Raw genomic sequence first — 13,359 nt, 5'->3', positions numbered from 1 at the left:
GTCCCCCAAGCACGAGGACTTGAACTCAGATCCCCAGGTCTACTGGAAGGAACAAAATACCAGTATAGTAATGACTGGCTATAACCTTAGCACGCGGCAGGCGAGACAGGCAGATCCCTGGAGTTCACTGGCCAGGCAGTCTATCCATTCAGAGAGCATCTGATTCGGTGATAGACCTTGTCTCTAAAAGTTAAGATGGGGAGCAATTGGGGGAAATACCTGATGTAGCTAGATTTTTCCTGCCTTGCCCACAGTCAGGACAAATCTTTGTCACCCGCCAGTCCCCCAGCCGCTCAGACCCAACCAAGTAAACACAGAGACTTAAATTGCTTACAAACTCTATGGCCGTGGCAGGCTTCTTGCTAACTGTTCTTATAGCTTAAATTAATCCATTTCCATAAATCTATACCTTGCCACGTGGCTGGTGGCTTACCGGCATCTTCACATGCTGCTGGTCATGGCGGTGGCTGGCAGTTTCTCTCTCACTCAGCCTTCCTCTTCCCAGCATTCTTCTCCTCCTTGTCCTGCCTATACTTCCTCCTGCCTGGCCACTGGCCAATCAGTGTTTTATTTATTGACCAATCAGAGCAACAGATTTGACATGCAGACCATCCCACAGCAACCTGACATCAACCTCTTGCCTCCATATACATACGAGTAAGTGCACATGCACCCCCCCACACACAAGTGCACATGCACCCACCCACACACACACAAGTGCACATGCACCCCCCACACACACAAGTGCACATGTACCCACACACACTCAAGTGCACATGCACGCCACATATACAAGTACGTATATACCCCCACACATACAAGTGCACATGCACCCCCCCCACACCCACATAAGTGCACATGCACCCCACACACACACACAAGTGCACACGCACCCACACACACATACAAGTGCACACACTGGCACATGACATACACATATGCATTCATACACACAAGTCCTTTTGAGATGAAGAAAATTAAAATATATTATAAAAACAAGACATTTTAGAAGATTTATTTTCTTATTTTTATTTTATATGTATGTGTGTGTGTGTATGTGTTATGTTTGTGCATGTGGTGCATGGAGAGGGCACTGGATCCCCTGGACCTGGAATTAGAAGCAGTTGTGAGCAGCATGACATGGATGCTGAGAGCCACACTCGGGTCTTCTGCAAGCCATCTCTCCAGCCCTATAGGACATTTTTATTGTTAGGATGTTTGTCCATAATAAGAGATATGATGCAGTGATTGTAACAAGTTTATCTAAAAGCATGCTATGACATTCTTCATATAAAAAATTAAGTGGCTCAGAAAGTATCATTAATCATAATTTTAAAAAAGTAATACATAAGCTAATAAGAAAATGTAACAATTCCAAGACAAAAAGGTAATTGTACCAAAACTTAGTACATTTGTATATACTACCAGTAACTAATTTTCAATGAAATAAAATTATCATTTATAAAAAGAAAGAAATGAAATATCAGAAAACCTTGTGATAGGCCAATTTATAGAAAACTGGAAAATATATCTAAGAGGAAATTAATGGAGACACAAGTAAATGAATAGATACCATTTAACCATGAATTAAAAGACTGGAGCTCCAAATCAAATTTAAGAAGGGGTTTTTGCTGTTTTGTTGTGTTTGTGTATGTGTGTGTTATGTTTTAAGTACTGATGATTCAGGCTGGAGAGATGGTTCCATGGTTAAGAACACTGGCTGTTCTTCCAGAAGACCCAGGTTCAATTCCCAGCACCCACATGTTGGCTTACAACCAACTGTGACTTCAGTTCCAGGGGATCCAATCCCTTCCTCTGGCCTCTGTGCACTGAGCAGGCATATGGCACTTAAACAAACATGCAAGCAAAATATTCATATACATTTTTCTTAATTGACCATTCAGCCATCCCTGGTGGCCAACACTTACCAGTTCAGCACTTAGGAAGCTGTATCAGGAGGCTTTCAAGTTCAAGGCCAACATAACTTTATAGCAAAGAAAATGAACACACAAAACTGGAAACTCTTTATGAACTTTCTACGTTTATCTTTTTTTTTTTTTTTTTTTTTGGTAAAAGACAAAGGACTTAAAACAGCCAAATTACCATCACAAAAGGGTAAGTTAGATGACCTAGAGTAACTAAATCAAAGATTATTTCATAAAGTAGCAATAATTGCAATAGTGTGCGGTGGTGTGAAGACATGAAAATAGCATGGTGGAATAGAATTCGTCACAGCCCATCACAGTGCTATGTTAGCATAATGAAGGAAAGAAAAGTCTTATAATCATAGTCTCAGATATGTGAACAGAAAGTGAATATAAAAATACATAGACTAAGAGGCAAAGTACAGTTGCCCTTCACTACCCACTTAGGGAAGAGTTCCAGGATCCTTCTCCTAAGACAGGAAGCTCCCCAGATGCTCAACTCATTCATACAAAATGGCTAAATATTTATATACAACCTATAATCAATCCTCCAGATACCTTCAGTCATTCCTGGATTACTTATATGTTTATTAGTGACTTTCCATCACTGTAATGAATTATATGATATAAATAGCACTTTTTCAAAAGGCTCGTGTGAGCTGATGGTTCTAGAGGGTTCAACCCATGGTTACTTGGCTCCAAGGACCTGGGTATCATGGTGGAGAACTAGGTACCTTGTGGCAGACAGGAAGTGGGGGGGGGGGCGGTACTACGCACCCAGTGTAACCTTCAAAGGCGTATTCCCAGTGACCTACTTCCTCCAGTTAGACTCTGTCTCCTAATGTTTCCGACGTCTTCTAATATAGTATTCCCAGCTGGGATCAACTGTTCAAAACATGAGCCTGTGGGAATATTTTATATTAAAATTATAGCAATACCTTATTCGATATAAATACCATGAAAAAATTATATCTACCTTGGTTAGCAAATACTGATAAAAATGTCTGTGCATGTTCTATACAAACATAGGTTTGTTTGTTTATTTTTAATATTTTTTTTATCCACAATTAGTTGAATATACAAATTCAATTCAATTGTGGATACAGAGGGATGGGTGTATGTGAAATACAAGACCTCCCTATGGCACACGACTTTGGCCTGGCCTGGCTTCTGGGCCCCGAGGGATGGTGTCAGCAGAGTACAGGCGACCACTCTGGAGTCCTCCGACTTGTTAGTAGTGGATACCTAGGTGTTCACAATTTTCAAAGCTCACTGACTGGAATACTTACAGTCTGTCCATTCTGAAGTTGTTCTTCAGCTGAGTAAGGGGAATCTCACAGGGACGATCAAGGCAGATACTGTAACTGGGGGGAGGGGGGGGAGCAGGCCGGGTGTGAGACAGCAAGAAACCATGAATGTAGTGATAGATAGACTGCCAACCTTCGTAACAAGGAGGTGGCCACATGGTCACAGTGCGGTATTCAACCTGAAGTTGCCTGACCTTCAGAGACGGCTTCCAGATAAGCTAAAATGCTTTATGTTCTCAGCCTCTCCTCTTTAATACATAACATATTATAATCATTGCTCTGACTTTTTCGTAAAATTTCATACGTTTATGGTATCACACTTTACGTTTTGCTATGTATGTCAGCAGGCTCTGTATTTTCAGATTTAAACCTCAGATAAAAAAATATTAAAGGAAAAGGAATTGTGTTCGTATTGAATGAGTGCAGACATTTCTCCTGCCATCATATCCTGCTTAATACAATATAATAATTGTTTGCATAGTATTTGTATTACATTGGGTACTCTAAATAACCTAAGTATTTAAATTATTTAGGGAGATGTGCATGGGTTATATGTAAATACTATGCCATTTTCTATGCAGGACTTTTGGCATCTGCAGATTTGGGTATCTTAGTGGGAGGAGGGCTCCTAAACAATACCCACAGAGGACTGTAAATGTGTCAGCGTAATTACCATGCCCATGCCTCACTTGGTTTTCTTTGGTGGGATTATTGAGTTCCATCCTCTCATCCCCTTTCAAGCGTAGCATGTGTTAACTCCAGTTACTGTGTTGTTCAGTTGATCCCCAGGATGTTCATTCTGTACAGCCCGACACCTTTATTTTCATGTCAGATTTCATTGTTTTTGAAGGAATTAGACAGTGGCTTAAAAACAAACAACAACAAAAGAACAAAAATGGGGCTTGGGGAGATGTCTCAGTGGGCGAAGCATTTGGTGTACAGGGACAAGGACCCGAGTTAGGATGCCTAGAACCACACACACACATGCACCCCCCACACACACCCAAATATGTATATATGCACACACGTTCATGCACATACACATGCCCAAAAAAGGAGGGGTAAATGTTGGATTTGGAAAAAAAAAAATGTGCTTAATAAGAAATGGGCCCTGAAGGGTACAAATTTCAACTAAATATTTTTGTCCATTGTATCAGTTAATCTAGTTAGAGTCCATGTGGACAGCACTTGGCCATCTCTCCTGTGGATACTTGTTTATATCTTAGCTGCTAGGTTATGAGCAACAGGCAGCATGCCCACTCCTTTAATTTTGATTCACGGTGACGAATCATTCTGAGGAATTCTGAAGACACTAGGGAACATCGGCAGACACAGCCTAAGCCCAGGCTTTTACTGTAAGCTCTGTCCGCTAGACTCCTGGGTGTAGATGTAACCAACCGTCTTATTAAATAAGAAACACAGAACCAATGTAAAGAAGAAAGCCAAGAGGTCAGAGCTCAGAGCTAAAACCTTACCCTTCCTCCTGCGGTGGTCCTACCTCTCCAAAGAGACCTACTTCCTGTGTGTTTGTCTTTAAATAGTCTTTCTGTTCTGCCTTCTCATTGGTTGTAAACCCAAACACGTGACTGCCTCGTCACTGCCTGTAAGTACAGCCCTCCAGGTCTTAAAGGCGTATGTCTCCAATGCTGGCCGTATCCTTGAACACACAGAGATCTACCTAGCTCTGTCTACCAAGTGCTGGGATTAAAGGCGTGTGCCGCCACTGCCACGCTCTTTCTATGGCTCTAATAGCTCTGAACCCCAGGCAACTTTATTTATTAACACACAATTAAAATCACATTTCAGTACAAATAAAATACCACCATACCTGGGACTGCGTGAACACTGGCAAGGAGCAACCTTCCTTGTGGGATGAGTTTGGGTGTGCTCTGCTAGCCTTAGAGTTTCAGAGACTAGATATAATGCTGAGTGTGTGTGGTTCAGATCGCTGACCCCTATCTGTTTAAGTAGTATAAAAAGAAGAAGTTTAACTTGCATATAGTTACAAGGCTAGTATATCAGACATGCTTTACAATTTAATAAAGTTGTTACCTCACCAAATGTCTTACAAGGTGTTTATTCTTTTTCTGTCAGCATCTGATTGTCTCACATGACCGAAGTGGTTCAGGACATTAGAAATAAGGAACGAAGTGTGATATGAGCCCAACTTCAAGAGAATTTGGAAATATAAGAAATATATCTAGATTAAAATAATGTATATTACAATACTGGTTTCAAAGCATGATGTGGAATTGATGTTAAGTTTGCTATTTAATGCTTTGGGCTTGTTTTCATCACTTTTTCTAGAGGGTTCCAACTCTGTCCTTTCTAACTTCAAAAAACACTGAATGGCGTATATTTTTCACTATAAATCGCTTACTTCGTAATTTCGCATTGTGTATGTGCTCTGCTATTTCTGATTAAAGCAAACCTTGGCTTTGCCCTCAAGGGTTTAATGTCTGTGTCATTTATCAATGGACCTTGATTTTTTTTTTCTTCCTTGGTGTACGGTTACGTGCCTCACATTATTGCTGTGTACTGTTTTCAGTGTTCGGTGTGCATATCACACCCTTAGAGTAGGTTAGGGTTAGAGATGCTGAGTAACCATACTGTGCATTGAAGCAGTAAAGTCCACTGTAAAATGCTCACTCTTCTCCCATCATTTCAGAATAGCTTTTTCCACTTTTTCTAGTAAGCCGAACATAAAAGGTTTTTGCATTATTGAGGACCTAATAATACAGGGGTTTTTTTTTTTCTGTTGCTTCTTTGTATTAAAGCCTTACTCATTAGAAATCTGTGATGTCTCTGCTTTATCATCTTTGTCTATTCCAGTTTAAAAATTGATTGTTACAATAGTTACCCATGTAGATCAGCACAACCTGAGGGTAACGGTTGTCATTAGGAATTGGATGTCGGCTTTTCCTTTTCTATAATTTTTTTTGTGTTTTTTTCCCCCCAACTCTACCCCTACTTAACCATGAGGTTCCCCTGTGTCTTGGAGGAGGCATATGGCCACTCCAATAAAGCTGCCTTGAGTCAGAGGCAGATCACTATGGGGGCTGAAATAGAAATTGGAAGGTTTTATCTCCTTGTTTTATCCTTGCTGCCACACCTAGTTTTTAAAGATGTGATGTTGCTGCCAGTCATTGCATCCGAAGTTATCCCTTTAAAATAATCATTTCATTAGATAGAGGCTTATGATTGATCGTAAAAAAAAATGTTCTTTAAATTGCCATCTTTTCTCTTTGCAGTTTTGAGAAATGGTGCTTGGGAAATTGTTCACTGGGAAAAGGTATGCATTCATTTTTATTTTGTTCCAGAAGAAATGCATAGAAGTGTACTTTATAGACATAATTTTTGTATGTATTATAGGCAAATGTCAACAACTCCACTAATATAGAAGCTGTTTAGTAATTAATATAAAAATTTGTGAAGTCTCCACTTAGCTACATGCACTGAGCATTTCTGTACTCTTCCAAAGAGGCTATTCTTTTGGAAAGTACTGTCTAGAACATTTTTGTTTTATGGTATATTTTGAGTGCTCTTTTCGTAGATTTTATTTACTTGGTTTTGTAAATTTCGTTTTAATCATCTACTGTCCAAGTTTTAAAAAAAATCGAGTTCTGATATTTCACATTTGCATGTTTTAGTTCAAATTTACAGAGTGAAATCAACCCATTCATGTACGAGTACTATTTTAAGAAAAGTGGTCATTCAAACTAAACGTCATTTTCTAAAGAAGCAGGAGCCGGTTCCGTGCTTCAGAGGTAGATTTGCTAGCTGGACCAATGTCCGCCACGGCGTTTAGTGAGTGGAGTCATAGTTTGGCCAATGTGACCCGGGTGTCCACTCTTGTTAGGCCTTATTTGTAAAAGGTAAGCAATGATGACTGCCAGTGCTCATTTAGTTCCAGAACTTGGGAACCCTGGTCATCCACAGGGATAGCCGTGGTGGCTCATTAGATGGCTTTTTGGAGGCCACTGCAGCAGACACTGGACACGTATCTCACAGGACAGTATCTTACAGGGACAACGAAGCGTTGCCTGCTGCCGATTCCTTCACACTCCATTAAAGTCCACACACTCGATTCTCCCTTATGACATCCGTGGTCACCTTCTGTCTCTTCTCAATGAGAAACTAATTCCATTTTTTTTTTTTTTAAATCAGTGGCTAGACGAGGAATTGACATCTCCTCTTCCAGAGACATGGAAACTCACATCTCTCTGCTTTCTGGTCTTTGACACCAAAGTAACAAGGAGGAAAACACCTTCAAGGTGTTGTATTCTTTTGGCAATCAGCTCTGTTTCAGAAGAATGAAGTAGAAAACCAAACAGCTAAAAACTTGCTTTTATGGGCTCATCTGGTAGTTGTGGGTTTAGACATTTTATAGAGAAGACAGATGGGATATAATCAGATACAATGGATTGAATCTGGGTGTATTATATTAATAGAGTTGTCAGTATAGTTAACAGAAAGGCTCGTTTTTTGAAAGTTACTGTATCAAGTTTTTTCTTCTTGCCTAGACTTTTTTGCTTAGGGAATACAGTCAGGCAATGACTCTCTTCTGCTCCATTATAAAATTAACCTTCAAATTTCCCCAACGACAACCATTATTTTGAGGTTATGTTAGTCTACATGGATTGTTGTAACTTTGTTTTTATTTTATTTTCTTTTAAGATAGGGTTTCTCTGTATCTTTGGAGTCTGCCCTGGAACTTGCTCTATAGACCAGGCTGCCCTCGAACTCAAAGAGAACCGCCTGCCTCAGCCTCTTAAGTGCTGGGATTAAAAGCATGCACCACCACCACCTGGCTCATTTTTAAATTTTTAATAGACAAAGACAATAAATCACTGGCTGTGATTACCCATAATGATAACATTGTTCGTCATTCTTGAGATCAGGGCCAAACTTAACGTGCATATTCCATAGTATGATATGAAAAGATAGAATTTAGAATGTTGCCAAAAAGCCACCCAGCTAAAAAGAGATGAAGTAATTTAGTAGTTATAACTAGAGAATTACATTCCCAGAGTTGGTTCAGTGATGAATTCAAGGTTAACATACAAAACTAACAATATTTTCATGTTTGCAGTATCGTTAGGAAACAGGAAAAGGAGATCTCATTCCTACTGATATGTGGGATACTTACAAACCAAATCTATGTGACCTGTAGAAAGAAAGCAATGACCTCAAACTGGAAACATCTTCCCAACTCGGCTTCTTGAGCCCTGGGACCACAGGCGTGTGCTGTCACACTAGCCTCGCCTATGTGACCCTTTAACATCTAAAGAAAAGCTGCTGTCTTTCTCACTCCCCCCCCCCCCGAAAAAGATTCAGATAAATGCACAAATAAATGTTCTTTCAAAATTAAAAATGAGAGGTCACTTATTTCAAATTATTAATGTAACATAATCTTAAAGAAACTATCATTTGTCTTAAAAGTCTGTTTCAAAAATAGATATTAACAAATAAAATAGAAAAAAATATAGTGTCCCAAAATGAGGCATTTTTGATATTTGGTAAGTGAGGCAAAATTGCAGATTGACAAGAAATAATACTTGAATATTTAGATTACATCTAAATCACGATTTGTGGAAAACTTAAATTCCATTTGACTAAAAGAATTCAATGTTAAAATGTTGTTTTGAAATATACACTAATAGGACAAAGATTTTTAATAATTATTTGGGAAAGATCAGTATCTCCTGATTATGATTGTATTAATTTTAAACCTATACATAAGAAAAGATGTCACAGATAACTGAGGAACATATTAAATACTGGCACCAACCAGAACAAAAGATTCACATCATTCTTCTTTAAGCAAAAAATCAAAGTCTGTAATAAGCAAGAAGAAATAATAACTAGACTTGGTATGATGGCCAACCAACAAAAGTTGTAAACAAAAAATGTTGATGTTTCATCCATGAGAAACATGTTCCAGAATTGTCATTTTATATTGCCGTAATATGTCATTGTAGAGTAGTAGTTTGACTGTTCACGATGAAAACCATGTAGAAGAGATTCTGATCACTTAGAGATAGTTCCTCTCTATATGAAGTGGGAGGGAGTTTACATATGCAAAAATGTTTTCATAATATTTAATACACATCCAATAGCAAAAAGACAAGTACGTCACAACGTCCTGCACCCATATTTCATGATAAGTAAAGCTTTAATTTTATATGCTTTGATGACACAGAAAATTTTATACACCCATCCAATAAATATTTATTAAATGTATATGCCAAGCAGTGAGTGAGCTCATAGCTCGTAACAGAACATGTAGCGGCTCCTATATCAGCAGTTATTATCACAGGTTAAAAGAATAGGCCTGCGTATGCTGCACTTGCAGCCATGTTAAAAATGGTGGACTGAGCAGATGGCAGACACAAAAGCAGACTTCCTTGTTGGCTTGGCCATGTTGCTTGTTCAGGTCTTGTTCTTGGTTCATGTGATACACAATGAAAAATAAACTTAGTATACTAAACCAATAATGTCATCCACCTGCCAGCGTAATATGAGAAACCCTCATGCAAATGGACTTTGCTTTGGATACTTTCAATGCTATTTCTAAGCATGTGGATGCTTTTATTGTTCCCGAGAGGACCTATAGATTTGTCACCCTATATCTACTCATCACAGACCACCAACAGCTCTCGGGGGTTAACGGCCGAGCCCTCTAGATTGCCATGAAGAGGTTTCTCTGTTGCAAAGGTGAAGTTTTAGGAATCTCATTTGAAAAGAAAGCCCCCCCCCCTCCATACAAACCTGTATCTCTTGAAACATAAGCATCTGGCCTCATAGCTCTTACCACAACACAAAGGCCAGTTTTTTACTTTGCATGCAGAGGTGAACTGCTCACGTTTTTTGAGACAGGTGCTGGTAGAGAATTTAGGTGAATGATCTTGAAACCAACACATAATTGGTTTGTTGGGAAGCATACCACAGTGAGCTGGGTGCATATTTGAAAGTCACTCTGCAAAACTGTTTAATACATAAGTTCCCACCATAAGATAGACTTCTCTGGATGAAAACCATTTTTAAAATTCTTGACTAAAAAATACACATATATTGTTACCAAGAATTAGAAATAGTTTGATTTTTTTTGTTTTTTTGTTTTTTTGTTTTTTTTCTAGACAGAGTTTCTCTCTGTAGTTTTGGTGCCTGTCCTGGAGCTCACTCTGTAAGACCAGGCTGGCCTCGAACACACAGAGATCCGCCTGCCTCTGCCTCCCGAGTGCTGGGATTAAAGGCGTGTGCCAACGCCACCCGGCTTGATTTTTAAATAAGTCCTTTATAGTTTGATCATTTTTAACCCCCTTTTCATAATCCTTGATCATAATTGCTCATGTCGGTGGCTTGAGGAGGTTCAAGGTGATGGATCGAGAGCCCTAAAGATTTCCTTCATGTCCTCCAGTTGGATCCGTGGTCAGAGAATGTCCTCCACCACAACCTCCCCTCCTTTCTGATTCTCTTATACTGGAAAGGAGAATGCCATGGTAAGAAGCCAGAACCAGATGGAGAGAAAACTGCTAGAGTATCTTTGAGAAACTGCTCTTAAACATCGGCAAGTAAGGAAGCTCCCTGTTTTTCTCACATCTTGAGAACTCCTGGAGCACTGAGTAAGCGCTTGGCTTTCCCAGGCTGCTAGAGTCACCTCAGTGCAGAGTGTCATATTTTCTGTTTAATAGCCCCGAGCCCTTCTGTTGTCTTGCAATGAATAAAGACGTTGGAAAGCACTGTGGCCACTTAGGAATTTTCCTAAGTCAGATGCTTCAACCTGACACTCATGGAGGTAATGCAGCCCTGGTTTTATGAAGTGTGTAGTTTAGCTGGAGGAAAAAAAAAAACATTAGCACATGGGGGGTGATTTATAAGTGATTAAATGGCATTCGGGGTGGCATCTCCTCTAAGTGCCTCAATTGCCGAGCATTTGTTGATCATGATCTTCTTGTCCTTGCTTCTCAGTTAACTGGCACTGCACATTTTTAAGGGATAGCATATATTTATGCTTACTAGTTTTATAGTTGTTTTTTCTTTCTTTCTTTCTTTCTTTCTTTCTTTCTTTCTTTCTTTCTTTTTTTGTATTTTTACCCTCTTTTGAGGTAATGGGTGTTCGATTCCAGCATCCTTGTTATTTGACACTTTTAGATAGTCCTCATGGCAAGTTTCAAATAAAGTGATTTTTTTTTTTTTAAGGTCATACCGTCCAGCACTTTCTTACTTGAGCAACTAGTGTTCATACTGTAGATTATAAGATGCCCCTCTCCAGCTTTCCCTCACCTGTTTCTCCCAAGAGATCAAATAGAGCATACTGACCCCATCTGTAGTAATTTCCTATAATGATTCCCCCCAAGGGAGCAGAGCCAGGTGTTGCTGGGTGGGAGAGGCACTGTTTGCCCAAAGCTATTTGCCAAAGGCAGTAAGAACACTGACAGATTACTTCTAATAGTTTCTGGCCACAACAGAACTTTAATTCATCTTCAGACCATACTCAGGGAGGGTGAATGTATAATCAACTTTGCTCTTTATTTTATTTGAATTATGATGATAGTCTCATTACAGTTATTCAAATATTGGACGAGGTGATAGGTAGGTGTGGATTTGAGTCTCAGCTTTTTCACTCATCCTCAACTTGTGACTCAGAAACTTAGGATCTTAGATGTTTTCTTCCACTCCAAATTATAAATTAAAGTGACTGCTTTTTGCGTAAAGGTCATTGTGAAGATGAATCATCACAGATATGATCAGTTCTTCACTTGTACTGAAATGTCCTTAAGTAGGGCAGAGGTTTCAGCTAGTGGGTTCCTCCTTCTTATTTTTGTGTCAAAGAGAGAACATTTAAGAAGTTGTGATGTCAACCAAGTAGGTATAATTGTTCAATAAGTTTTATAAAGATAAATGACAGATTAAAAACAAATATACATTTACCCCTTAATAATTTTATGCCATTGTGACTGTTAGAATGTTTTTTTTTAATTCTGTGCATTAGTACAATGGGTTGTATATATATATATATTTTTTTTACCATCTTTCCATGCAGATAATTAACCAATTCCCAGTTTTCTTTCAGGTAAATGTTGGAGATATAGTTATAATAAAAGGCAAAGAGTATATACCTGCTGACACTGTCCTTCTCTCATCAAGGTAGAGACACCTACTGATGCTCAAACAGTGTAGAGGATGGTTTCTCTACCCTGCATTGACCTTGTGATTTCTCCAAGGAAATACAGAATAAACGAAGAATTTTAAACCTCTCATGATTTTTAATTAAGCATTTAAAAAACTGATCGGCTTCCTGTTTGCCATATAGAAGTATCGGGTACTACATAGCCCAAACTTGAGGGTCTCTGCTTCCTCTGGCTACATCCAGATCCTTGTGGTGTGTGTGAACCACTAACTCTATCTAAAATTTCCTATCATTTGCCTTATGCCATCCATGGAGTGGGCTCTGTGAATTTTCTCTTTCAGTCCTCATTCATAAAGTCCTTTATGGTGCAATAATCATCTCTTGCTAACTTCCCTATTCCTTATGGTGAAAGGGTACAAGAAAATGGATGAGTGATTTCTTTTTGTTATTATACCTTTCTAAATGATATGGTTATCCAACCCCAAATGAGTACTCTGTTCTTTTCTTTCCGTCTTTTCTGTTGCTGAATTTAGATCATTTTTATTGCATTCACATTTAAGATAGTTGTGAATCAGTATTCAGAACATATGGCTTTAGGATTAAAAACTATCACACTAGTCCTTGTGTAAATTTAGGATTTAAAACCTTAAAACTAGTCCTAAAATAAATTAAGAAGAAATGTGTTTTTTAATATTCTTGAGGTTGTTTATCATCATTTCCTTGGACAGTTTGATTTGTAAAATCCACATAAAAATATGGACAGTGTCCTTTTTTCAAAATCTATTTAATCAGGTCATGGTTTGAAATGATTGAATTTTTGACAAGTTAGTGAATCATAATCAGGAAACTAGTAGTTCCTTGACTATTTATAGTAACAGGTATTCAGGGATTTGAAGTAACTCGGGGGATTTTTATTTCTCTGTTTTATAACTGACATCTTTGTGAAGGATAAATGACTGTTTTTAAGTCAGACTTTCTGTTCTTGGTTACTTTT

General features: G+C 38.6%; 1 protein-coding gene across 6 annotated transcripts in view; it reads left to right on the top strand.

Moving 5' to 3' along the window:
- Atp8a1 (ATPase phospholipid transporting 8A1) overlaps nucleotides 1-13,359 on the top strand; it is a 228,809-nt gene that overhangs the window by 51,512 nt on the left and 163,938 nt on the right. For 4 of the 6 annotated variants that reach the window (XM_028882277.2, XM_028882275.2, XM_028882278.2 and 1 more), the window contains one exon: nucleotides 6,484-6,524. In XM_028882277.2, coding sequence (XP_028738110.1) covers nucleotides 6,484-6,524 — 41 coding nt within the window. Of the gene's footprint in view, nucleotides 1-6,483; nucleotides 6,525-12,308; nucleotides 12,383-13,359 lie in introns of all 6 variants that reach the window. The other 2 variants (XM_028882276.2, XM_028882279.2) reach the window with 1 other exon arrangement.

This window comes from Peromyscus leucopus, chromosome 10 (genome assembly GCF_004664715.2).
Source record: "Peromyscus leucopus breed LL Stock chromosome 10, UCI_PerLeu_2.1, whole genome shotgun sequence".
Taxonomy (NCBI): domain Eukaryota; kingdom Metazoa; phylum Chordata; class Mammalia; order Rodentia; family Cricetidae; genus Peromyscus; species Peromyscus leucopus.
The sequence above is the reverse complement of the archived record's forward strand: the minus strand, read 5'-3'. Positions and strand labels throughout refer to the sequence as shown.